General features: G+C 39.3%; 1 protein-coding gene across 2 annotated transcripts in view; it reads left to right on the top strand.

Moving 5' to 3' along the window:
• Nucleotides 1-19,881, top strand: part of CTNNA1 (catenin alpha 1) — a 203,103-nt gene extending 183,222 nt beyond the window's left edge. For both annotated transcript variants that reach the window (XM_073356004.2, XM_073356005.2), the window contains 5 exons: nucleotides 867-977; nucleotides 5,200-5,381; nucleotides 6,140-6,245; nucleotides 14,646-14,780; nucleotides 18,661-19,881. In XM_073356004.2, the coding sequence (XP_073212105.1) occupies nucleotides 867-977; nucleotides 5,200-5,381; nucleotides 6,140-6,245; nucleotides 14,646-14,780; nucleotides 18,661-18,948 (822 nt within the window). In that variant the 3' untranslated portion in view covers nucleotides 18,949-19,881. The remainder of the gene's footprint in view (nucleotides 1-866; nucleotides 978-5,199; nucleotides 5,382-6,139; nucleotides 6,246-14,645; nucleotides 14,781-18,660) is intronic.
• Nucleotides 19,882-25,253: the final 5,372 nt, after the last annotated feature.

Here is a 25,253-nt window from a genome sequence, read left to right on the forward strand (position 1 = left end):
AGATGCCTGTATTGGAAAACACATTATAAAAATTAAATTGTAGTAAAGGAGCGGGTAAGAACTACTTACATCTTTAAACCTGTTCACAGCAAATATTGCACTCTTCAGTCAAGTTCCTTCTTACTACAGCCCTGCAAACTTGTCATAAAAATGTGGCAGCCTAGGTAAAGATGTAGTATTTTAATATAAGCAGATGTTTAAAATTTTGCTGCCGTTTCAGCTGTATACTGACAGCAGCAAAAATAAACCCCAAATGGGAATTAGGTCAGCTGAGCTTAGCCTATAACATAAAAATTGACCCTATTAACTGCAAATTTTAAGTTTTGCCAGGAGGATGGTAAGAATAAATTTTGGTTTACTGTAGCTACTGTTAACCCTGTTAAGCTTTGATTTTTAATTGTCCTAAACAGTAGAACAGCTGCTATTCTGAAATAGGCTTTAAAAGATGATTTTGGGACTTGAGTTTTGATGTGGGCTCTCTGAATAAAACAATTAAGTACAAGGTATACCTTATGTAATTTGGATTCCGTGTAACTGTCTTTTCATATAGTCCAAATCTTGAATACACTCCTTTAACCTTATTCGATGTTTAGCACACATTTTAGGGCCCTCTGCAATTACTTAACTGTAAACTTCAGGTTCGAGCAGTCAGACATATAGTCATATGAATAACATAAACTGGAGAGAATTCTGACTTACTCTCAGTTGAAAGCCTAAATAATGCACTGTAGTTATTCTGTGTCCTCCTCCTACCCCCGATGTTAAACAGCTGACCAGAAGGTATTTTTTATAGGTTGTGGAAAGATTGATTCACTTCTGTTGATCTGAATGACTTGTGATGAATTATACTTTTTTCTTCTCTTTAGACTCCTGAAGAGTTGGATGACTCTGATTTTGAGACTGAAGACTTTGATGTCAGAAGCAGAACAAGTGTTCAAACAGAAGACGATCAGCTCATTGCTGGGCAAAGTGCAAGAGTAAGGAAAATATTTTAAACATTACATATTCTACAAGAAACAGTTTAACTTGTTCTGAAAATCCAATGTTTAAATCTGTCACTTAAGAAGCCTGGTTCTATTTCTCTCTTGAAAATGCTAGGTCAGAAAACTGACATTAATCTCCATTTCCACTGCCTCAAGAGGCAGCTAAGAGAGACATTACATTTTAAAAACATCAGTGTCTGCTTTGTTTTGGGTATTCTGAAAGACCAGAATCCTCTCGATATAGATAAACTATTGTAGACTTTCACATCACAGATCTGAAATAGTTGCTCCCCTTTTTTAGGCATGTGAATTTTTGGCTGGTAAACAAGTCTATCTGTGGCAAATTGATGTGTTCTTTTTCCTGGTTGTTGGAACTGCAGACTAGAAATAGATACTGCCACAAGCTTAGCCATTTTCTACAAAAAGCCTTTTAGAAAGTCCACTGAACTTTTAAGAAAGGGTCTGCTGAAAGACAGCAGCCTCAAAAAATTATTCAAGCCAACTTCCTTTCCTATGACCGTTAAAAATGAAAGCACCAATGTACAATATTGAATAATTTAATGACTGAAAAACTAGAAATGGTATATTAAAGTAATACAGCCTTTACTGTTGCACCTTAGGTCAATAGTGTTTTATGCTCTTGGGATGATGCCACAAAAGATTTCTGGTGTTCAACACTTTTTTTAAGTCACCTAAAGCCATACAAGAGCAGTTGGTCCTTATTTATCAAATTTTTAGCACGCTTGGCTTTGGAGTCACTTGCAGGGAGTGTGTTCTTTCCCTGTAAACATTTTCTCCACTTTCCCTCTCCAACTCACTCCAAACTAAAAAAAGTTGTCAGGTATGTAGTGTACTTGGGGCACAGCCTGATATCAGGTGTCTGTCATTGTTTGAATTCCTTTTCTCCTGCTATTATAATGGAATTCCTGCTACCCAGCTCTATGGTGTTCCTACTTTTCCTGTAAGAAGGGTAGATTTGAGTTGCTATATTACATGTTGGGGGTAAACGTAACCTAATAAATCACTTCAGCTATCTGTTGTAATCTTGTAAAATTGTAATCTTCATTCTGAACTTCGTAGTAATTGGAAATACCCATGTGTAGCTTGCAGGGTGGATTGATACAAATCACCAAGTGGAAAGTCTCGATTTAAATCATCAATTTTAATCAACTTTTTCATTTGTATTTAGTTATTTTCTAAAGAAAGGTGTGTTTTCATTGGTTTATATAACCATGAAAACATGTTCATTTACAACTAAATACAGCCTTTATGGTAGACTTGGTACATCTTTTTGCTATCTAGGAGGGTATACTAGAACTATATACTTTTATTTAAGCAGATATGTAGCTTAATATTTTCAGATACTTAATTGCACATTTTAGTATTGCTTATTTACTAGATAACTTTTTTTATTATGATTTGTGTCCTGCGTCAGCATGGTACTGGAATTTAAACAAACACTTAAGATAGAATATAAAACTTCTATTAAACAAAACAACCTTAAATGTTTTGGGTAGTAAACTTCTCTAATCAAAACATTATTTCATATTTACAACTAAATGATTTATTAAAGGAAAAGAAGGGTTAACTGTAGTCAGTGAATTAAACTGATTATTTCAGTTCAGCTTGGGTAAATTTTCAAATATGCCTAAGGGTATGTCTTTCACTACCCGCTGGTTCACTGGGCAGCGATCGATCCAGCGGGGATCAATTTATCACATCTAGTCTAGACGTGATAAATCGATCCCCAAGCACTCTCCCGTCGACTCCTGTACCCAATGCCGCAAGAGGCGTAGGCAGAGTCGATGGGGGAGCGGCAGCAGTCAACTCACTGCGGTGGAGACACCGCAGTAAGTCTACCTAAGTACGTCGACTTCAGCTACATTATTCACTGAGCTGAAGTTGCGTAACTTAGATCGATTTCTTCTCTCCTCCCTCCCCCTCCCCCACACACACTGTAGACCAGGGCTCAGTGAAAGTGACTGGATCTTAAGTTCCTGCTTGCCTAAGTCTCTTGAAAATGAGAACAGTCTCCAAAGTTATTTAACCTGTCCTTCAGACTTTTAAAACTAATAGATCTCATCCCCTCGTGCCATGTATTTTATTCATAATCTGTAAGGGAGAGACCAGTTTTCCTGCTTTTTCAACTTCCAGTTGATTTCTCAACTTCAAATGAATTAGAATATTTTCTTCATTTGCACTTTCTGTGGCTGCAGAAGAGGCTACTGCTGTCAAAAGCTGGCCTAGCACTTCAACAGACATTGTTCCAGGTGCTTAGCTAGTGACTTCCACCAGTACAGTGGAGTGACTTTCTCAAAAACAGCAGCAGCAAACGTACTGCTTGAATGCTTCACCTCCAGCCCTGAAATTTATTTTGGTTGGCATGATTGATTGGTGATCTTTATATGCACATCATAGCAGCATCATTTTATTCAGCATTTATGCATCTACCCTGGTATGTTGGGTTGAGAACATTGGCAAGAAAATGAAGTGGAGTAAGGTTGTTGACCAATCTACTTTACTGCCTGCAAGTTAACTTCATTGAGTATTTCTTCAGCATCTCCTTGAAATTTTCCAAGTTTCAACAGCATCAGCAATACAGCAGCAGTTTTTCTGCAGTTTGTCCTAGGCTATGGAATTAGTATATTTCAGTATAATGAGTATATCTTCTACATTTCTCTTTAGCCTGATGTCTCTTTTTTATCATTTACTAGCATAGTAAGGCCTAGGTAGTCCATAAGAATAGTGCAAAAAGTTTATTAACGAGTTGATCCAGATTGTTCAGACAAGTCCCACGTCATCTTGAAAGACGTTGCCTTCTGAGAAGCATTCTTCGTAATGTTGTTTCATTCCGACAGCCAGGGCTTGCATCTTTGTTTGCACAGTTTGGCCACATGTTCCTTTTTTTACACAGAGGTAGAGGAATTTCTTGAAAATATTTCCAAATAGGGTCTCTTTTATGACCTGCAGCCATGACAGTTTTTTCTCTAGTTCCCTGGTGTTGAAATCAACACTAGAGTCTGCACTCTGAAGAATGTTTTCCCTTCTTCTCAGTGTCCTGCTTTGACACCAGTGTTTCTCCTTTCTGGTTGCATGCTCTGCTTCTTCTCCCTTGTTCCCTAACTCTCCCACCACCCCTATCCTCAGAAAAATAAAATAGCACTCCAGATTTTTGCTCGTGTAACCCACTGCAGTATCTTGTTTGTTTAGAGATAGAGGGAGGCCGATGAGAAGTTAATGGATTTCTGTTTGTATCTCTGTGTGTGTACACGTACGCACACGCACGCCTCCCTAGGCCATTTACTTGAAGTGCCGAGAACTGTCCAGAAATATTCATAACTTGAGAACTGAGCCAATCAGAGCTCAGCAGGGAGAAGCTATAAAATACAAGTGTGAGACCACCCAGGTGGGCTCAGTGGATAATTCTGATGAGATATATGATGGTGTCTCCTCGAGTCAGAGGCTGGGTCCCAACACCTGTGATGACTTTGCCAGTCTGTTGCAGCCAGTAGCACAGCCCTTTGGTCCCTCCCCCAGGATCAAGCCCTTAACACACACATGACCTATCGGGTCATATTTATAAAGCTTGGCCTCCAAAGTTCGATGTTTTCCTCGGTTCATTCTTTATGTAGAAGAGCAGACTTTACCTCGGAGATCTTTTAATAGAGGCTTATGGATTTATTGTAATCTTTTGAAACATTTAGATAAGTTTAGGTCAGATTTCATTTTAAAAAGGTTTATTTTCATAATGAAAAACTTAAAATAAAATCTGATTTTAATTTTAAAAAACATTGATTTTTTATCCACCCTGATAGCTTGTCATTAAAACTATTGTATTTCACACAAAAAGATAATCTGTCCTCATTCACACAACTTTCCTTTGTGAAAAGGGAAGAGAAAATACTGTCTTACACCTTAAACTTCTTTGAAGGAGTCTAGCAATTTTGTTAAACAGACATGATTACAGTTCTTGAGAAATCAACCCAGCAGCTTTCCAGGTAACCCTTATTCTGTAATGTTGGTAGATAATCATATAGTCATAAACTTTTGGTTCAAGATGAGGAGAAATGGGCCTATCAGCCCTTTAGGTCAAAAGAAGCCTATTAAAGGTTATCTGTATGTGCATCACTTTAGATTGATTATTAGTGACACTATTCAAAAAAGTCCTTTTTACAAATAACTGAATAAGGAAATATGGAAAATCACTTTATTTCAGGCTATCATGGCTCAACTCCCTCAAGAGCAAAAAGCTAAAATTGCTGAGCAAGTAGCAAGCTTCCAGGAAGAGAAGAGTAAATTGGATGCTGAAGTATCAAAATGGGATGACAGCGGTAATGATATTATTGTATTGGCAAAACAAATGTGTATGATTATGATGGAAATGACAGACTTCACCAGGTGAGTCTCTTTCACGTACTTAAACTTGTACAGGTGCTAACTTTCTCAGATGTTCATCTTCTCTCAGTAAAATGCCCTGGCCAATATAACCCTAACTTTTCTAAGTGCAAATATTTGAAATTCCTGCATTTTTACAATTTTAGCTTTGAAGTAACAGTGTTATCGGTGTGTTTTTAATTTAAAAACTACACATCTGTAAGTGTACTGATGTGTAGTTTTCAAAACTTACAAATTGTCATAAATTGACCAGATAATAAATTGGTTTGTCTGTTCACGAATCTGGCCTAAGGTTGTTTTCCTGAACATGTTTAAACTTGTCTTGTGGTTTGAAATTTAACAGTAAAGGTTTTCTTTAAGCTGAGAAGGTTTTTCTCAGGCATTGATTCCATAAAAACAAGATAGTCACAGAACATATGTAACTTCGGAAGTATTACAATGTATAATCGTGTATTGCATTGCTTGAAACAATTGGTATAAATATCCTAAAAAGCAGGGTTTTTTCACAAAACATGGGCCCTTTATAGACTTGACAAAGATGATTTGTGAACTCATTGAGGAAACTTGACTTACAAATGAGAGAGCTATTGATATGCTATAGCATGTGTGATAGCTTTCCTGTGAGCTGCTTATTTTTAATATGCAAGTCCACCTTACCCATGTGAATACAGTTCAGTTAGGGAGTCTGAAAAATGGAATATACGAGAGAAGCAACATGCTTGTTTTTGGTGCCAAAAAGTAGAATCTACTTTGTTTTGCAGAGGTAAAGGACCACTAAAAAATACATCAGATGTGATTAGTGCTGCCAAGAAAATTGCAGAGGCTGGGTCAAGAATGGACAAGCTAGGACGGGCTATTGCTGACCATGTAAGTAGTCCTTCATCTTCATAAGCCTCCATCACAACTGAGTAATTGTTCTGTGTGGATCCTTGAGAACATTTGGTTTTGGCGGCTTAAGTACTTACCTAGTTTTCTACAATCCCTTCCTGAATACAGCTCTTCTGACCTTGTTTCTCCCAACTGCTTTGCTACCCCATCAACATAAACCCCGAACGCATACAGCAAAAATACTTTTAACAGCTCATTGTTTTAAATTAAGCACCTAGTTTCTTTATATTAGCTGAAAAGAATAGAATTTTTTTTTTCATACTCGAGATATCCCCGAGTGCTTCGCAAAGCAACAATGTGACTCTCTAGGCAACACAGTAAAGATCGGTTTCAGAGTAACAGCCATGTTAGTCTGTATTCGCAAAAAGAAAAGGAGTACTTGTGGCACCTTAGAGACTAACCAATTTATTTGAGCATGAGCTTTTGTGAGCTACAGCTCACTTCATCGGATACATACCGTGGACTGTTTCCACGGTATGCATCCGATGAAGTGAGCTGTAGCTCACGAAAGCTCATGCTCAAATAAACTGGTTAGTCTCTAAGGTGCCACAAGTACTCCTTTTCTTTTTACAGTAAAGATCATTATGTTCCCAGCAATAGATCAGGCACAGCCTTGATTTTAATCTTTCTGTTTCTGCGGAGATGTTTGAGAGTAGAGTTATCAGTGAGTTATATTTGAAATGCTCCACAGGATCTCTATCTTCTATATGGATATACGGGAGAGATGGGCAGAATAGGTTTATTATTCGTGTTTTATCCAAAGAGGACCACCATTCCCACTAATATTGCACTACAATGTCAGCAGGGTAGGCAGCTGTTTCCTTATTCTGTACTTGAACTCGCCAGCTTAAAGCCCATTGGCAAGAGGACTGTCAATGGAGCTTTGCTTTGTCACAGAAATGTTAACAGGGTTTAGCTTGATCAGTCATGTAATGAACCAAGTGCTCATGTCATCCCACAAGGTATTCATACCACAGTGACAATCACAATAAAACAAAAATCTTGTTTTATCAAAAATGTTATCAGATAAGCACAGACATCTAACTAAGGCTAAAGAAATCTGTGGTGTTCATGATAGTTGGTGCTCCTGAGAGGCCCTGAAATACAAATAGCTTAGGTTTGAGGTTTGTCATTAACCAAGCTTTACTTTTGCACAGAGCTAAGTAGTTTTTTTTTCAGTCTCTCTCTCCCTCTCTCTCTCTGAATACAAATTCACAGCATGTGATTCAAAAATGAGACAAATGTTTTTATTTAAACAAGAATTAACTCTTAAAAACAATGCAGATGTTTTAATTGTTTCATCCAGCTTCCAGAGACAGTTATTGTGACTAATATAAATGTATTAGTTTTACTGAATGTTTAATATTAATAAACTGCCAGCAGCTCAATGGGATAGTATGGAAAGGCTGCTTCAGACTGTTTCCCCCCCCCCCTTCCACCCCCCTTTCCCCCACTTGTCAGCAGTGAGTGAAGATATGGCATTAAAGTGAAGAATGGGGAGATGCCACCTCCTCAGACAAGCAGGGCAAGATTTCAGAATTAGCTTGCTTTCTGAAATCTACAGTGAACTCTGTTAGCTGAAGTCTTCTGTTGTTACACATTAAAATAGTGTTCCACGCACACACTGCAGATGATGAAAAGGCCATGATGTGCTCTCACAACAAATAGACAATAAAACTCTTTAAATGCATATTTTGGATTACTTTGATTGCAAAAATCAATTTTTTTAAAAATTAACAGGTATCATGAGGAGATGGGGAGACAAGCAGGAGGTGACTGTTAGTCATATTGGCAAGACTATAACTTTTTTCAAACCCTATATTCTTCTAAAGCTTTCAGTTTATATGTTTCATTGAGTCTGCTTGCATACTCATAGGTCTTGGCTACACTTGCAGCAGCATGTAGGACATATGTAACTACATATGGCAGGGAGAGGCTTGGACAGGAGGGAAGATCTTCAGCAGCGGGGATGCTGTTCTTGTCACCTAGGCCATGCCTCTCAGTCTACGCTGCTATTTATACCTGTGGTAGCTGTGTGTGTAGTGGCTGTGCTCTGCATGTCACCATAAAGTGTGGATGTACCTATAGAAATCGGTTCAGTAATCTGTTAATGTAGAACTATTTTACAATTACAGAAGACTTGCAATACAGCTATTCCAATGGAGTGTTAATGCCTTCATATGCCAAGGGCAGGAACTGAATTAAGGGGTGCACTGTCATGTTGTGTTAACCACATGGCACTAGGTAAATCGTGACCCTCATGTTAGTGTGTCAGAAAATCCTAACTCCTGCTCTCAGATAGTTTTATAGCTTTTATGGCCTCTAAGGAAATGTGCTATTATCAAAGGTATTTCAAGTCAGCTGAAAAGTGTCAACTTAAGATTTTCCCAAAGGTGTTTCATCTTTCACTCAAAATATCAGGATTTTTTTGAATGGAGGGAATATCAGTAAGTTGCAAATACCTTAAGAAATTGAAATGATTGCAACACAATGGAGGGTCTCATAAAATTCATTCTCCTGTCTCTACCAGAACACTTACAAATCACTCTGACAATATTTCTGTTGCTCCCAATCTTTGATAGTTGTAGGAGGTACATCAATTGCCAATTTGTGAAATCACAGTGAACCAGTAGGGAAAGCTTATGCATTTCCCCAGCTTTCCAATAAAGTAATAGCAGTCTCTCCTAGCGCTCTTACATTAGGCAAGATTTTGATTATGCCTGATGCTAACACAATGTAAGGCTGCTTTTGGAAAACTGTATTCTGATGTAGGATTAGTGCTTTCTCATTTGGCTGTTGCTGCTGTGTGTTGCCAAAATGATTATCCAGTAGCAATAAACATTTTTCCTCCACTAAATGTCCTCTTACAGGTTTTGTAACTGCATGATGCAAAACTCATGTATTATGCATGTAGTGGAATTTGCTCTCTGGGTCACTGGCACAGTGTCAAGGTTTAACCCACAAAAATTACAATGTTCGGATTCTAAAATGGGGGTATCATGCTGGAAAGGAAAATGGTTCTGCCTGCCAACTTGAACCTATCAGTTGCTTTCTGTTAGTAAGTAAATTCCAATGGAGTGGCCTTGTTTTCTTTAAGAAAGTTTTGTTCCATTTCTTAGGAAGTCTTGTAAAAATGTGTCCACATTTTTAATGCATGGTGTTTTTGTCAGGTCTGTATGATTAACAGTCTGAGGTTTGAGTTTTAACAGCCAAATCTTGTTGAACTTTTCTAAGTGCCTCAGCAAGTTTTCCAGTTTTGAGCTATTGGAGGCCAACTGATGAATGTGAATGACATTGACTTCCTCTAACAGTCACAGAGATGGGTACCTCACTGATGGGAGCCATACCACAGCAGATTAATGCCCCATCTAGTCAGACAGGACACTGGACAATGGCCAATACAAGATCCTTTTGAGGGAGCTGCAAAAAATGTCATGGGAGTTAAGAATAACTTGCTCATAGTGACCATTTCTTCCTGACTCCCCCAATCAGTTAATGACTGATTTATCCCCTGAAATGTTACTTAATTTTCTTTCTTTCAGAAGTTAATTGGCTGATAAAGAAGTGTTTATTTTTTAGCAGTTTTAAATTTGCCTTTTAGTTTAATTAAAATCCTTGTTGCCATAACATGAAGGGGCAGTGATACATTGGGTGCTCCTATTTAATCTTCTGGATACCATTCCTTATCTTGTATACCTTCATCATCATGTTCACTTTCATTCATCATACTCTGTGAACTAAACAATCTCGGAACAAACCTCCCATCCCCACCCCCATGTCTGCAATCAGCTTTTAGAAGTAGTGTGACTGGAACTGAACACAGGTTTCCAGGTGATGATGATCTTTTGGTTTGTATTGTGGAATAACACCATAATACATTATTTTCTATCCCATTCCTTATGCAGCTGAACAATATTTTCTTTCTTTACATGCAGCAGCTCTCATTCATTGAGCTATCTATAGTGAGGCCAATGCCAATGTCTGTTTCCTTAATTTGGAACTCAATAAAATGCCTAAGTAGTTCAAATTATTCCTTCCAATATGCAATGTTTTGTAGTTGTGGGGCAGGTGAATGCCAGAAACAGAACCTGATTCTTTTATGTATCTCTGTCAGGGACTTTGTATGTGCCACTGGACAAATCACTTAAACCAACCTTTTTACACATGGCTACTAGTTATGTGTTGCCTATCCTGAAAATCAGGCTCAAGGTGTCTTAAAGGCTGACACTCACAGCTATAACTGAAGTCAGTGTAACCTTTGGTTACTAAGCAAGGCAGTGTAATCTGAAGGAATGTTAAGTGGTAGGAGTCAGGAGGTCCTGATTTCTAGTCTAGGCTCAAACACTGATTCAGTATGCGGCTGGGCAAGTCATTTGGTCTTCCTCTGTTTCTCCATCTGTTGTCAGTTGTTGGCAACGTTCGTTCTCTCTGCATGCTGCACCGGCTCTGGCCAGATAGCCCATACAGCAGACTTTGATCGAATTGCCCAGGAAGACCACAGACTCCGTTCAGTGGCAAAGGCACTTGGCCAGGTTTATTGCCAACAAAGCAGGGTATTAGTGCCCTATATGTGCTACAGGTACACTTAATACATGTATTCCCATCACAATGAACTTGGCTGAGTGAGTGACTGGACTTTCCACTCCCCACTCAGCCGGAGAGAGAGACCCACTCAGTGACCCCTCTTTTATACACTATTACAAACAAGTTTATGTATTGCCCTTCTGGTGTGGTTAGTTACCGCCCTTTACTTTGTACGTGTTGGTTCAATCAAAACATCTCTAGCTGTTACCCTGTCATCCTGACCTTACCCTTTGGAAGGGTCAGTGTGTCCTGTATTATGTTCAGGGAGTTAGTTTACACCATAACCTTGTATTAGAGTGTTCTGGCGCGATCCTTCTGGAATGTATTTATGTGAATACATAGTGCTTAGGAGTGCTTGTGTTTTTGAAATGCCAGCCCTGTTCATGTATCGGATAGTGAACTTGCAAGCAGGCATCTGTCTTGTAACAGGGCTTACTCTTGCTAACTTTGCTTAATATCAGCCGGGCCTGACTTTTGGTCACTTTAATTCAGGCTCCAGACATCATACCAGGCCCCATGCTTCAAGCTCTCTTTCTACTACAAGTGTGTAGCTGCCTACCTTTCAGGAAGTGGAGGATTAATTGTCTGTACAGTGCTTTATATGTTGAGTGCTATAAAAATGCTAACTGCTCTGGAGGATGCAGGTCTCTAGGTGACTGCAGCCAAACTTGAGTCACTTAGCACCCAGAACTAGTGGAGACACCTGTTGATGTTTGGCTTAATCTCTCTTGGCCTCATTATATAGATCATTTTAATTTTGGCATTTGATAACTCTTGAGTGCTCAACCCTGTAACATTAACGTCCTTTCAGTGTCTGTAATTGATAAATATGCTAAACTCCAGTATTGGTACTGAACTTTGTGACCCTTTCCTGTTAACCTTTTGCCATGTTGAAAACTGACCATTTATTCTTTTTGTTATGTGTCCTTTTGTCTAGTTGCTAACATGAAAGGATGTTAATTCTCACCTGTGACATGGGTTTCTTACCAGCCTCTCTTGAGGGACTTTGTCAAAAGCTTTTTGAAATTCCAGATTGTCAGCCAGTTCTCCTTTATCCACTATTTTGTTGACATACACAAAGAACTCTAATAGGTTAGAGAGAAACACTTTTCTTTGCAGAAGCCATGCCAGTTAGCCGTGCTACTGGCATTTTTAAAGATAACTACAATACATGCTAAACTCCAGTCTTCCTATACATTATGTGATTGTGTATATATCCTCTTCATCTCAAATGTACAGAGCATATTGTGGACTGTGGCTGCCACTCAGATGGGCTCCTCTGTTTTTCATATGGGAATGAGGCTGAGAAACACCAGAGCACTTGAATGAGGAGTACTTGTGGCACCTTAGAGACTAATAAATTTATTTGAGCATACACTTTTGTGGACTAAAATCCACTTCATCCAATGCCTGCAGTGGAAAATACAGTAGGAAGATATAAATGTACACCGAGAACATGAAAAAATATGTGGACAGAGTTGGCAACCGGCTTTGTTGCAAGGATAGGTTCCTGGGTTAGTGTTTTTGTTGTGTGGTATGTGGTTGCTGGTGAGTGTTTGTTTCAGGTTGGGGGGGCTGACTGTAAGTAAGGACTGGTCTGTCTCCCAAGATATGTGAGAGTGAGGGATCGTCCTTCAGGATAGGTTGTAGATCCTTGGTGATGCACTGGAGAGGTTTTAGTCGGGGGCTGAAGGTGACAGCTAGTGGCGTTCTATTACTTTCTTTGCTGGGCCTGTCCTGTAGTAGGTAACTTCTGGGTACTCTTCTGGCTCTGTCAGTCTGTTTCTTCACTTCAGCAGGTGGGTATTGTAGTTGTAAGATTGCTTGATAGAGATCTTGTAGGTGTTCCCCTCTGTCAGAGGGGTTGGAGCAAATGTGGTTGTATCTTAGATGTACCTATCCTTGCAGCCCTTTGCCAACTCTGCCCACATATCTATTTAGGGGACACCATCATTGGACCTAATCACATCAGCCACACTATCAGAGGCTCGTTCACCTGCACATCTACTAATGTGATATATGCCATCATGAGCCAGCATGCCCCTCTGCCGTGTACATTGGCCAAACCGGACAGTCTCTACGTAAAAGAATAAATGGACATAAATCAGACGTCAAGAATTGTAACATCCAAAAACCAGTCGGAGAACACTTCAATCTCCCTGGTCACTCAATTACAGACCTAAAATGGCACTACTACAACAAAAAAACTTCAAAAACAGACTCCAACGAGAAACTGCTGAATTGGAATTAATTTGCAAACTGGACACCATTAAATTAGGCTTGAATAAAGACTGGGAGTGGATGGGTCATTAGACAAAGTAAAACTATTTCCCTATGCTTATTTTTCCCCCTACTGTTACTCATACCTTCTTGTGAACTGTTGGAAATGGGCCATCCTGATTATCACTACAAAAGGTTTTTTTTGTTTTTTCTCCTGCTGCTAATAGCTCACCTTAACTGATCACTCTCATTATAGTGGGTATGGCAACACCCATTTTTTCATGTGTGTTCTCTCTCTCTGTGTGTGCGTACGTACGTACCTACTGTATTTTCCACTGCATACATCCGATGAAGTGGGTTTTAGCCCATGAAAGCTTATGATCAGATACATTTGTTAGTCTCTAAGGTGCCACAAGTACTCCTCGTTCTTTTTGCTGATACAGACTATCACGGCTGCTACTCTGAAACCTGTCACCAGAGCACTTGACTCTTTAAGGTCATTCAACATATTTCCATCTTGTTCTATCAGGGGAGCATGTTCTCCTTCCACAATGCACCACAAGGGCTGAACAAATGGGCTTCTCTATTGCGGTACTGTGCCCAGTAGCCACTTTATTACACAGCTAAAAAATTTATATCTGTGTGATTTAATGCAATAGCATTTGCTGAAGCACTTTCACGCCTTATCAGGAATCGAGTTACCACACTGATAAGAGGTTTGAGGTAGTCAGGACCACATATCTGTTCTTTTGGAGATATTACGTAAGAGGAATTACAGGGGTCGTTATTCACTAGTGCAAGCATTTCATTTAAAATGGAAGATCACCGTCCGAGGCACTATTCTTGATTGAGTTGCAAGTAGGATTTACAAGTGCTAACTTGAGATCCTAGGATGCAAAGTGCTGTATCAGTGCTTCACAAATGCATCTTCAGTATCTATGTGGTGTGCAAATACTATACCTGTTAGCAAAACAGGTGTAGAAAGGCTAGGAAATTTTCCAAGATCACACAACAAGGCTAGTGAAAGAGCAGATGAGAACATGAAAGTCCTGTCTCCCAATGCCAACTTTTGAGAACACATTTTGATTGCACAGTGGATTTATCATCTCTTGCAAGTCAATGACTTCTCATCCTACAATCTCAACATTTAGCAGATACTAATGTTTAATGACTTCTAAATGCAATTTTGCTGCTAGTTAATTTAGGCTTAAATAAGGGGTTTGAACTCAAATGCAAGAAATTCTTCAAAATTATCATTTGCCTTGCATTACTAGAAATATTGTGTGGCGTTAGTGGTATGTCAGAACTGTTGTACAGATATTACAAATATGTATTCCATTTTTAATATGATCACTTATTACTGCAGCGTTTCTTTATTCACTTTTTTCATACCATTTGTCAGTGAAAGTAGATGGCTGGATGTCTATAAATACATAAGATGAGTGTATTCATCATGATAGATACATAGCTGAACAAGTTAAGCTTCTTTTTGATTGACCTGTGTCAGGGTAGTTAGCTTTAAAAATTAGTATGCTTGCTTTTCAAAATTCTGAAATAACAATTTTCTATTTTCAGTGCCCAGATTCTGCCTGCAAACAAGACCTTCTAGCCTATCTACAGCGTATTGCTTTATACTGCCATCAGTTGAACATCTGTAGCAAAGTTAAGGCAGAAGTTCAAAACCTTGGAGGAGAACTGGTCGTCTCTGGGGTATGTAAGATCTGATAGTTCCATTTCATGTTTTTCTTTCTAGATTGAACAGTTTTCCCAGTTTAAGCTTTTGTGTTAAAGGCTTATAGATAAAGTGAAAGGCACATGAGTTTATATCCAAACTTTAAACCCTTGCAAGTTTTATAACTGCCTCTACTTGAAGGCAGAATAATCTTCAAACTACTTTTCAGCTTTCATTACTAGCCGATAACCCTCAGCAAGACATTTTACTATAAATTTGTAATGCTCTACCACTTTTTCCACAGGCTATTGATTTTACATACAGTGGGATTAAATCATCTTAATCAGCATAATTTTATGTACATTTCTTAATCTATCCCATGTTTTCATAGAGACTTTGAATAGGGTGGCCTTGTAATTATCTAGGGGTATTTATTTCAAAATAACTATGCCTGAAGTTAAACTTTTTTTAGTTGCTCCACTATTTGGTGACAGCTGAAAGCTGCTGTAAGGCCAACCTTATTCCTTACTCCAATTTAGTAAATGCATTCTTGTCTTCATTGTACTGCAAACTTTTTTTCCTCACTGAGAAGAATCTGCATGCTGTAGATTACATAGGAGGGAAACAGCTAAATTTATGAAATCTTTTGCCATGCTCCAACTTGTTTACTATAGTCACTTATGTTCTAATTGGGTGAAAGCAGTAAGGATGCTGGGGAGTTAATACAGGGTTTAGTCTATGGAGGGACAAAAGGGATTGGTAACTCAATACTAACAGTTGAGTCATTAAAAGTAAATTTAAAATCTGATCTTTCCTAAGGTGTTTCATATACTAGAAACCTTTATACAGTTCCTTATTTGTGCAAGTATCTTGTACAGTTTTTCACTTTACTGCTTTTTGCACTGACAAGTGGCTACTGGAAGGAATATAGGAATAGCTGCATAATAGCTTTATGTCAGAAAGAGATTTCTCTGCCACCCTCTCACTACTGGCAGCAGGACATGCTCAAACTGCCAGAAGTGAGGAACTGAGCGATAAGATGCAGCAAAACATGTGTTGCTATGTATCTGTGATGCATGGCTGTTATCTGTGGAGCTGAAGGCATTGTGGTGTCAAAATACTAGATATGTCATTATACAAGAATGTGCTCTAGGGTTTTACTGTGATTATAAAATTCCTTTTTAATTTTACATATCCTTCAGACATAAATTAGTTCATATTAGTAGGCTAGTATCTTTACTACAGTCTCCTTATTTTTAGCTCTTTTCATTGAATAAGAACATGGCTAAATGTTCCCACACTTTTTGGCCTCTACCAGATTATTGGATAAAAATCTGTGCTGTAAAAGATAGTCCACTGCCTCCCATTGAATCGGGTACTGTCTTTAAAAAATAAATATTAACAATTTGTACCCTGAACTACAAATACACACACAATTCCAGAGCAAGAATTTGGCAAAGCATCACTGAGCAACTGGAATGAACTATGGCAAAGAGAATACAAGCAGGAAAATTCAAGAATTTAGTTGCTTCCCTCCCACATGTTTTGCATAATACAGATTTTCTTCACAGTGGGAAAAATTCTGTAAAGAGCAGTGAAGATAAAAATATATTTTTCCAAATTGATGGTTAGGTTAAGGACAGCAGGTTAGATTGATTGAATGGAGGGGAGCACACCAGGGCCCAGCACAGACTTGTCATTCAGATCTGGTCACTAGCTACCAAATTGTGAGCTCCTTGAGGCAAGGGCTCTCTTAATTGGTAAAGCATCAAGCACACTGGAGCTATATAAATCATAGGGGGAGTCTGAAGTACTTATACCACTTCTGGATCACGCAGGCTGAAAACTGCTTCAGACCATTCTAGGACCTACAACAAGCAGTCTTTTGAAAAGCTGTAATTTTTTTTTTTTTTAAAGGACACAGACCCTGAGAACAGCAGGCCCTCTGAAAAAGAAATAGCCAGTTTGCTGTTAGCAGCTCCCTGAAACAATCTACTCAGTGAATCTGCAGCTCGGGTTAGACTCCAAGTGCTGCAACGTGCTTCTTAAGCAGTTTATTATCCTAAAATGTCTTGAGTTCTAGGGAGGATATACTTGATCTGGGCACTTGGAGTGCCCTTACAGTGCTTGATGTAGTTGGCCAGTCTATGCAGATGTGATGGATCACATTAGTCAATGGTTAGGTCTCTTTCAAAGCCAGGACACAGTCTTATTTTTTCAAGAGACTCCAAGAATTGCTTAGTGGCTGCACCAGTTTGCTGGCAAAGCAGCCAATATGCAGTTTGACTAGAATGAAAAGGAAGCACACAGAGCAACTGCACAACACCAAGACTGGCATGCCAACCAGTTCTTTAAAATGTAGTAATTTACCAAGAGGTAAAAATATCAGCTTAAGTGTAGTTGTGCAGTGAGCTTCCAAAAGGCAACAAGTGGTATGATACCTGCTTAATACCCAGGCTTTCAGTTAGAACAGAAATTTTCATAAAATCAAGGGTCACTAAAGATCAGCAACGTGGTCTACAGCCTATTCTGAGTGTCCCAATCAATCTGACTGTTAGTTTGCCCAGGGGGTTATGCATGTGAACTCTCAAGTGTATGTAGCTATTCCTTTTGTTATATGTATGGGCACTCGTGGCAATAAAGTAGACTTAAAATATACTGTTTTAAAATGGCAGTGAGTTATAATAGGACAGACGCATAAGCTGCATAGTGTTGGGCTCAAAATAGACTCCTAGAATTGGAGAGGATAAGCCATTATTTCAGCAAGACTGTGTGGTATTGGTCTGTCTTGATGCACACAGCCTTCATGTCCTAGATCTTGCTCCAGCTTCTTCCCTTAGTTCAGCTCTCATCTGCCCCAGTGTCTTTCTCCATTGCATTTTTGCATGTTCTTCCTTCTGCACCTCCTTGTCATAAATACAGTTCCTTCAGACTGCCCCTTCCTTTCAACTTCTCTTTAAAAAGGCCCTTGGCATGAGCAACAGAGAAGCTGAGTTCCATTCTTCTCCTTAAGTTCCCCTTTTTTTCCATAATAAAAATTGCTAAGTAAATAAACTACATTTGGGTGCCCAAATTACAGCCCAAAGGCAGCCTCTATCTATAACCATTAATATGAAGATACATCCAGCAGAAACTTGAGATCCTAGCATGTAATCCTTCATGCCATACCTGTCTGAACTGCAGCAGTGCTTGCAGGCATCTCGTGTCTCTGCAAACCACACCCCCATATGTAAAGAGGACAGCTGACATAATCTGCTCAATTTTGTGCAAATTGGGTGTGGCCCTCTACTCCACTGGTTCATCTCCTACACTGGTAATTTGGCAGGAGCTAAAATTTGGTCTCCCAGAGTATAATTTTACCCTTCATCTTTTCCTTACTCTAAAAGAACTTTGTTTTCTCTAATGCAGCTTTCCTCTCTTTAATCTTTCTTGCATGGACTTCATCACTGGCTGAAACTGCATAATAGTATCTTCCTCTTAATATGATTTAATATGCCATTGTGACTTAAATATTTACCAGTCAGCGATTAAGATATCCTCATAGCTATGATACACTTAATTGAAGTGGAAGCTGCTGTGATAGGGCATCCACAAGACTGACAGCAGGCAGCCACAAGACTGACAGCAAATAGCCAAGTACAAATATTTTAAATAGTCATAAATATGGAAAAGGCACCATTGAGAGCACAGAAATACTGCTCATTTGTCTGATGGCATGAGTCAGTTTCTCATCACCAAGAGTCAGAAAACATAGCATCATTTTTGGAAATCCTTCTGAGGGTGCCTTTAATAAGAAGATGTATTACCTTAAAATATTGTAAGAATTCTAGAAACCTCTTGCATTTGCTTAGTTCTTGCAGTGCGTAGCGAGTCATGGGCATTGCCAAACACAGATGATGATTATGATATCTATTGTAGGTGGACAGTGCTATGTCTCTGATCCAGGCTGCAAAGAACCTGATGAATGCAGTGGTGCAAACTGTGAAGGCTTCCTATGTGGCATCTACTAAATATCAAAAGTCCCAAGGAATGGCTTCCCTGAACCTTCCTGCTGTGTCTTGGAAAATGAAGGCTCCAGAGAAGAAACCTCTGGTCAAGAGAGAGAAACAGGATGAAACTCAAACCAAAATCAAAAGAGCATCCCAGAAGAAGCATGTTAATCCTGTGCAGGCTCTCAGCGAGTTCAAGGCGATGGAGAGTATTTAAAGAGAAGTTTTTCCACTACTGCTACTTCCAGAACTTTACTTTTAATATTCTAAGGATTTCAAAAGTTTACTATTCATTAAAATGTATTTACTTAATATAATTTGGATAACTTTGTTTAGATTACATGGGGAAATACTCCAAATTTATAAATTCAATCAATACAACCTCAGTCTGCAAATGTTTTAATATTAGGTTGCTTTTAGACTTCAGGGGCATATTTCTAGGTGACAATTATTTTGTATAACTGTGCTAAACTAAAATATATCCTATAACCAAAGAATCGTACAGTAACACTAATCATTAACCTTAATAGTTGGATCATATTATGCCTTTCAGTGACCGCAGTTTTACATTGTGATCAAGAGGAAAACATCACTCAAAAGAGAGAATTAAATTACTGATGGGTGCATTCATGTAGTCACATATGGTGTGTGTAGGGGATAAACTTTGTGTGTTAGAGTATGAGGATAGCAGGTGCTAGCTGTACTTCTTATACAGTAAGGCAGCAGTGGAAAAACATCTGGGAAAGTAATACACTGTTGCACACTTTTCTGACCTTTGATTTTTGGGTTTGATTTTTCTTTTTTAATTTGGAATAGAACTTTTTGTTGCATTTGTTTAAAATTGCTGTTTTCCAAGATACTACTTGAGCTGTGGGTATTAGAGCTATTTGACAGAAAATGGTGAGTCATGCCCATTAGAGCATCTTGCGGGTAAAGTATTTTCTGGTTACTTTGCAATAGACCTTTTGTTAAGGGTTTTTCATGTATGTCTTTCCAGGAGGAGAACCCATAAGAAATTCAGTAAAACATATAATGCATCATGGAGGAAACTGATTACTTTTTTTATGACACAAAATGAGAATTTTAATGCTTGGTTACAAATTACTAATGTACTTTGCCGCAGGACACTAATAAAGTTGCTTTATCAGCTGGTGTGTTGTCATGCTGTAAATTTAGCATTTTTCCCCCCAGCATTCAAATGCAAATTCATCGTTGTACTCATTTCTGATAATTGCTATGCATCCTGCCTTAGGCTTGCAAAGAAATCCAGCAATAGTGTTTATTCAGGCTACAGTTTAGATTTTACATTATTTGTGATAACTTTAGCTACAAGGTATAATTTTGCTGTCTTATTTAAATTTTATGAATTTGTTTTAAAAAAAAAAAAGTTAGTGCATTGTAGAGGTCAAAGTTTGCTTTGCTGTATTTAAAAGCACACTTTTTAAAAAAAGAAAATGACCTGTTCTGGATTTAATCATTTTGACGGTAATTAAATTTTATAGAGCCAGTCATTGATGTGTTAAGAAGGTATGGCTTGATTTACCTTGATCAACGTAGCAATTTACTACGCTTTTTAAAATAAATCAGACTTAAAATATATTCAAGGTATTGCTACTTCAGTACAAAAATGCTGATCAGAATAAGCATTTACATCACTCATATAAGTTTTCTGTAAGGATATTTTTGCTGAATTTATTCTGTTTTCCAAGCAAATTATATCTTGTCCTCTTCAATATAAGTGTACTGTCTGTATTATATAAGAGCTTTTATGCTACCCTACAAATGTGCTGCATTTATAGATACTATAGGCAAAACGGATCTGTTTTTAAAAGATGACTCAAAGTATGCCAGAGGCACTGGCATTTAAGGGTTAATGAGCTAGTTTCTTTGCAAACAGTGTGGGAAGAGTCATTTTTGTCCTTAACCTTTAAAATAATGTTATTTTAACCTTATCTGCCCTAGGCTGTTTGGTGACTCTCTCACCAAAATAAACACATTACCTTAGTGTAAAAAAATCTGATTAGCTTAAAAAAAAACTCTCTAGATGTTCAGAAAAATTTAAAGTAGTAATCTTTATTTTTATATAAAAGTTGGCTAGCTATTGTATTTTGTATGCAGAACTTATAAGTCATTAAGGTAGCAACAAATTTCAATATAGCCACAATTGATTTAAATTTAATTTGAAAATCCAAATCAAATGCCACGAAGCCAAATTTAGCAAGAGGCTCAACTAGTCCTTCGTATGGAGGATTAAAACAAGCTAGAGTGGTTTAAGGGTTACACCTCGCAAGAAGGCAGGGATTTCTCAGAGAGGATGGGGGAGAGAACTCAACAGTTACTGAAGTTAGAGTGGGGGTGACTTCTGAGAGAGGAGGGGAGAGGCTATGAAAACTGGAGGGCAAGTTAGAACTGAATAGGGATAGGAATCTGAATGCTTGTGTGGTTAGGCATGACTTCCAGGCCTCGGTTTTACAAATGCATACTCAGCACTGACAGTCCCAGCAGTATCATGGGGACTGTGCCATCTACTGCCTAAGGGCTTCTGCAGAAGCAGTATGGGCCTCTAGCCAGTAGAGGTTGTTACACTGAGCAGTTGGGAAGCAGGTTTGGAACTGCCTCTCTCTCTCCATGCCTCAGCTGCATCCCCAGCTGGTAGAGTGCAGAGGAGGGAGCCATTACCAGCTGTACAAAGATGGAGTGAGGCCTACGAAGAGACAGGATATGCCCTGTGTGCTCCACTTCACAAGAGGGTGAGTTGCCTCCTAGAAGTGGGGCTTTCCATCCTCCCCATGGAAAATGGTAGAGGAATGTAACAGATCACTGTCCCTCCCATTTGTCCCCTCCAACCCCTTCCTAAAAAAACAAAGGTGAGAGCAGGTAGGGGTATGGTGGACTACAGGATTTTATACAAGCCTCGTAACAGCCAAACCTCTTGAAGCCTCAAGTTAGTCTAGAATTGACAATTCTCCATCGTAAGCACATCCTTCTGATTCCTTGGGAACTAGTAGCTTTCAGGATCCTGGCTTGTTTGAAAGATCGTCCTGGGAAATTTTCCTCACTCCCCAAATTAGACAAATCTGAGAGGGCTGAATTGCTTCCTGGAATGTGTGTTGAGGACCCATAGCATTCTGGAGGCCCACCAAAGAGATCTGGATCATATAAAGCTCTAAAAGTCAAGGTAGGAGGCTGAGGCAAGGAAAAGGATTCTAGCAGACCTGGAGTAAAGTGAAACTTACCTCGGCCCTCTTCCTAGAGGTAGAAGATGAGGGAGAGATGAGAAAGGGAAAAGTTTGAAGTCCAGGAAGACACAAAGTTTATCTACAAAGTGGAGGTATGTGATAAAATGCACATGGAAGAACCAACTTTTCTAGTTTCTAAAGTGGTTTGCCTGTCCTGGTAGCTTGTGAGTACCTACACCGATCGCCTGCCTCTGCAGTAGCTGAGAGTCCATGAAGTGCCAGATGTCACTGAGGCTTTTCCAGCTGACCACCAGCTCTTTGGAACAGAGCAGTAGATCAGTGGGGGGGATTCGTCCTCCAGTAGAAGCCAATGGAGACCAGCTGAAGGATTATAATGGGGCCTACTGGAGTTTCCAGTCTGGAAGGCAATTTTAGAATTGAATGGGGATAGGAATTGAGCAAGTGTGGACAGATGGGGAAGAGAATGGAGGTGAGCCCCATTCAGTAGTGTAGGCTGTTCTTTTAAAGGGCTCAGACAGCATGGTGATGTGGTGCCTCATGAGCACTTTGTTCCTGGTTGCGAGATTTATAGAGTGTGGAACTAGCCCACTGCGTAACTAGTGGCCTGCTGTTAAAATCTGATGCATATCTTCTTTCTGAGAGAGCTGCATCATATGCTGTAGTCTATTCCGCTGTGTTATCTAAGGCAGGGCTGACGACTCTTCTTAGCATATGCACAAAGTGCCTCAGGTGGCACGTAATCTGGATTAATCACTGAATTTTGACACAGGCAACATTGTCTCAGTGGATGGTGCACCTGAGTGGGAGTTTTGTGAGGTCCTGATCCCAGTTGTGCTATTGAATGGCTGCATGACCTTTGGTAAACTGCTTTCTTTGTACCTCTGTCCCCAAATTTAAAATAGAGATAATGATCCCTTCACTACATAAGGCTACACACTTAGACATGACTTTTCTAAAGAACAGGTCCAATTAAATTGAAGTATTCTTAATGGTTGGTGTGAGAAAAAAGTCTAAGTAATGAGATGACTTAGTTTAATATTGCATTGAATCTGGTTTTCAATTTTTGTTATGGGATAAACAGCTAAATGTTTTGTTTACAAAGACTTTGCTCTCATATGGTCACTGCTCACCCTGATGAGGCTTGTCTAAACACAAATGTCCACCAGCTTCACAAAGATCTGTGTTTTTGATCGATTTAGTTAAGCCAGTGCAAACTCCTGTGTAGTCACAAGTTGATTTACATCAATTTAGTTTAGGTTAATTCAATTCAATTGATAATGGCCAGTTGTAAACTGGTGCAAAACCGCAGGGACACAAGTAACTAAAATCAGTTTTTAAATCCATTTACATTGGTGCAACTTTTATACATTGATCAGGTTAAATCTCAAATGCTTTAGAGGGGTATGCAGATGAGATTACAGCCAGCTGCCCTTACCCTGGACCCTGAGAGGTAATGTTGAGCTGATACTGCCCCCTGTATTTTAAGGTAGAATTCAGCTGCTGAAAACTCGGCATATCGGAATAGCTCTGTATTGAAATCAAAACTTCCTATGTTACTACATACCTTGGGAATTAATCACATCGATGGCTGAATCAAGTAACACACAAGTTCCTTCTGCTGAAGGATTCCAAAGCACTTTACAAACTGTTCACTGGTAAATGAACTGAAATTCAGTCACCCCTGTCACTGCTCCTTGTAATAGCTCGTTGCCTTAATTTCTCTGTGTGCTTTTATCTCTTGACTACTCCAACTTTGCTGTGAGCTCCCCAACAAGCTCCTTAGACTCCAGAATTCTACTTTCTCAAGTGTTTGTTTTTAAAACTCCTCCAGTTGGTTTCAAGTATTTTGGTGCTCTCTCCTCCCCTCTTTGCTTCAGCTCCTTAAATTGCCATGCTCTTGCTTCTTCATAATTGGTTCCCAGTAGATCTGAGTGCCTTCTCATGGGTAGCTTTTGCGATGTGCCACACCCTTCCAGGTTAGCTGTCTTATCGACACTCCATCTCACTTCAGATCTTACGTGAAGCCTCTCAGCTTGCTTGCCTATGCCTTTGCATTCCCGCTCCATGGTGTTGCAGTTGGCTTTGTAAAGAGTTTTGGGATGCAGTTTATAGGAGAGATCTAGTACAAAAGCAATGAATGTAACGCAGACTGCAGATGAGGATATCCTGGTCTAAAAAACCAAATGGGTTTAGTGAATGACAAAAACATGCTCCCTTTGCCAGCTGCATGTACTGAGATGTCTATAGAGAACCTGCAGGACAAGCAGGTAGGCTCCAGTTCAGCAAGGTGCTTAAGCATGTGCTGATTCTAAGTTCATGAGTACTCCTATTGACTTCAGAAGGGAATGTTGCTAATGCTTCTGATATCTGGTGTTTTTCTTAAGAGTCCCAGCTCTTTGAGTCAGAGGATTACATGACTATCTCAGCTTCAGTTTTTAAAAAAATTGAGTATTTGTCCATGTGGATCTCACTTCTGTTGCACATGCATCTCATGCTGTTCTTGAACAGCTTACATGCATCCAAATGTCTTATTCGTTCTTTTCTAGCCCTTGTGATTGTGAAGAAAAGCTTGAAAATGTAACCCCTGGAGACTCATCTCATGACTTCTGAAGGCGTGGTATATCTCCCTGCTAAGTAATAACATAAGGAGTCCAGTCTTATTAAAGTAAATGTTCTCGTTATTAAAGCAAGCTTTATTTACAGAGCTGATTCAGCAGCAGTTAATATTCTAGCCATTTGCCTCCTCTACGCTGTTGCCTCCTGCAACCCATGGTCCTCCCTCCGCATTCCTTGCAGGGTGTTGCTACACTTGGGATTGATAGTACTGCATAAGTACCAGATTGGGGCTATGGGGCTGCCTCAGCACCATTAGGGGGGCAATGCACTCAGAGAAGGGCGGAAGCAGACCAGTTTCTTCTACACATCAGTAAGTGTTGGGAGCTGGTTACAGGCAGAGGGCCAAGTGCCTGCTGAGGCTGATCGTGATGGTGTCATGATTAGCAGCCATAGTTACAGTGTGTTTGGAAACATCATATTTAGAGCCACCCATGACGCGAAGTACTTCCATGTGCAGTTAGAAGGTACAGTATAGTCCAAATTTCCACATTGCATCAATGACGGAATGATTCTTTCCTTCACACAGTTGCTGTTTCTATGCCATCTTTCTCATATCTTTTAAATCCTGGATGAGAGTGAAATTTTTCTAGTAAGTGAGTAAGTATCAAGTTAAGGCAGCTAGATGTACGCCAATAAACCTGATACCATAGTATCCAACATGGCCTCTATTTCATTAAGCACCAGGTGGGTAGAAGACTGGAAGCCT

This window comes from Lepidochelys kempii, chromosome 8, assembly GCF_965140285.1.
Source record: "Lepidochelys kempii isolate rLepKem1 chromosome 8, rLepKem1.hap1, whole genome shotgun sequence".
NCBI lineage: Eukaryota > Metazoa > Chordata > Testudines > Cheloniidae > Lepidochelys > Lepidochelys kempii.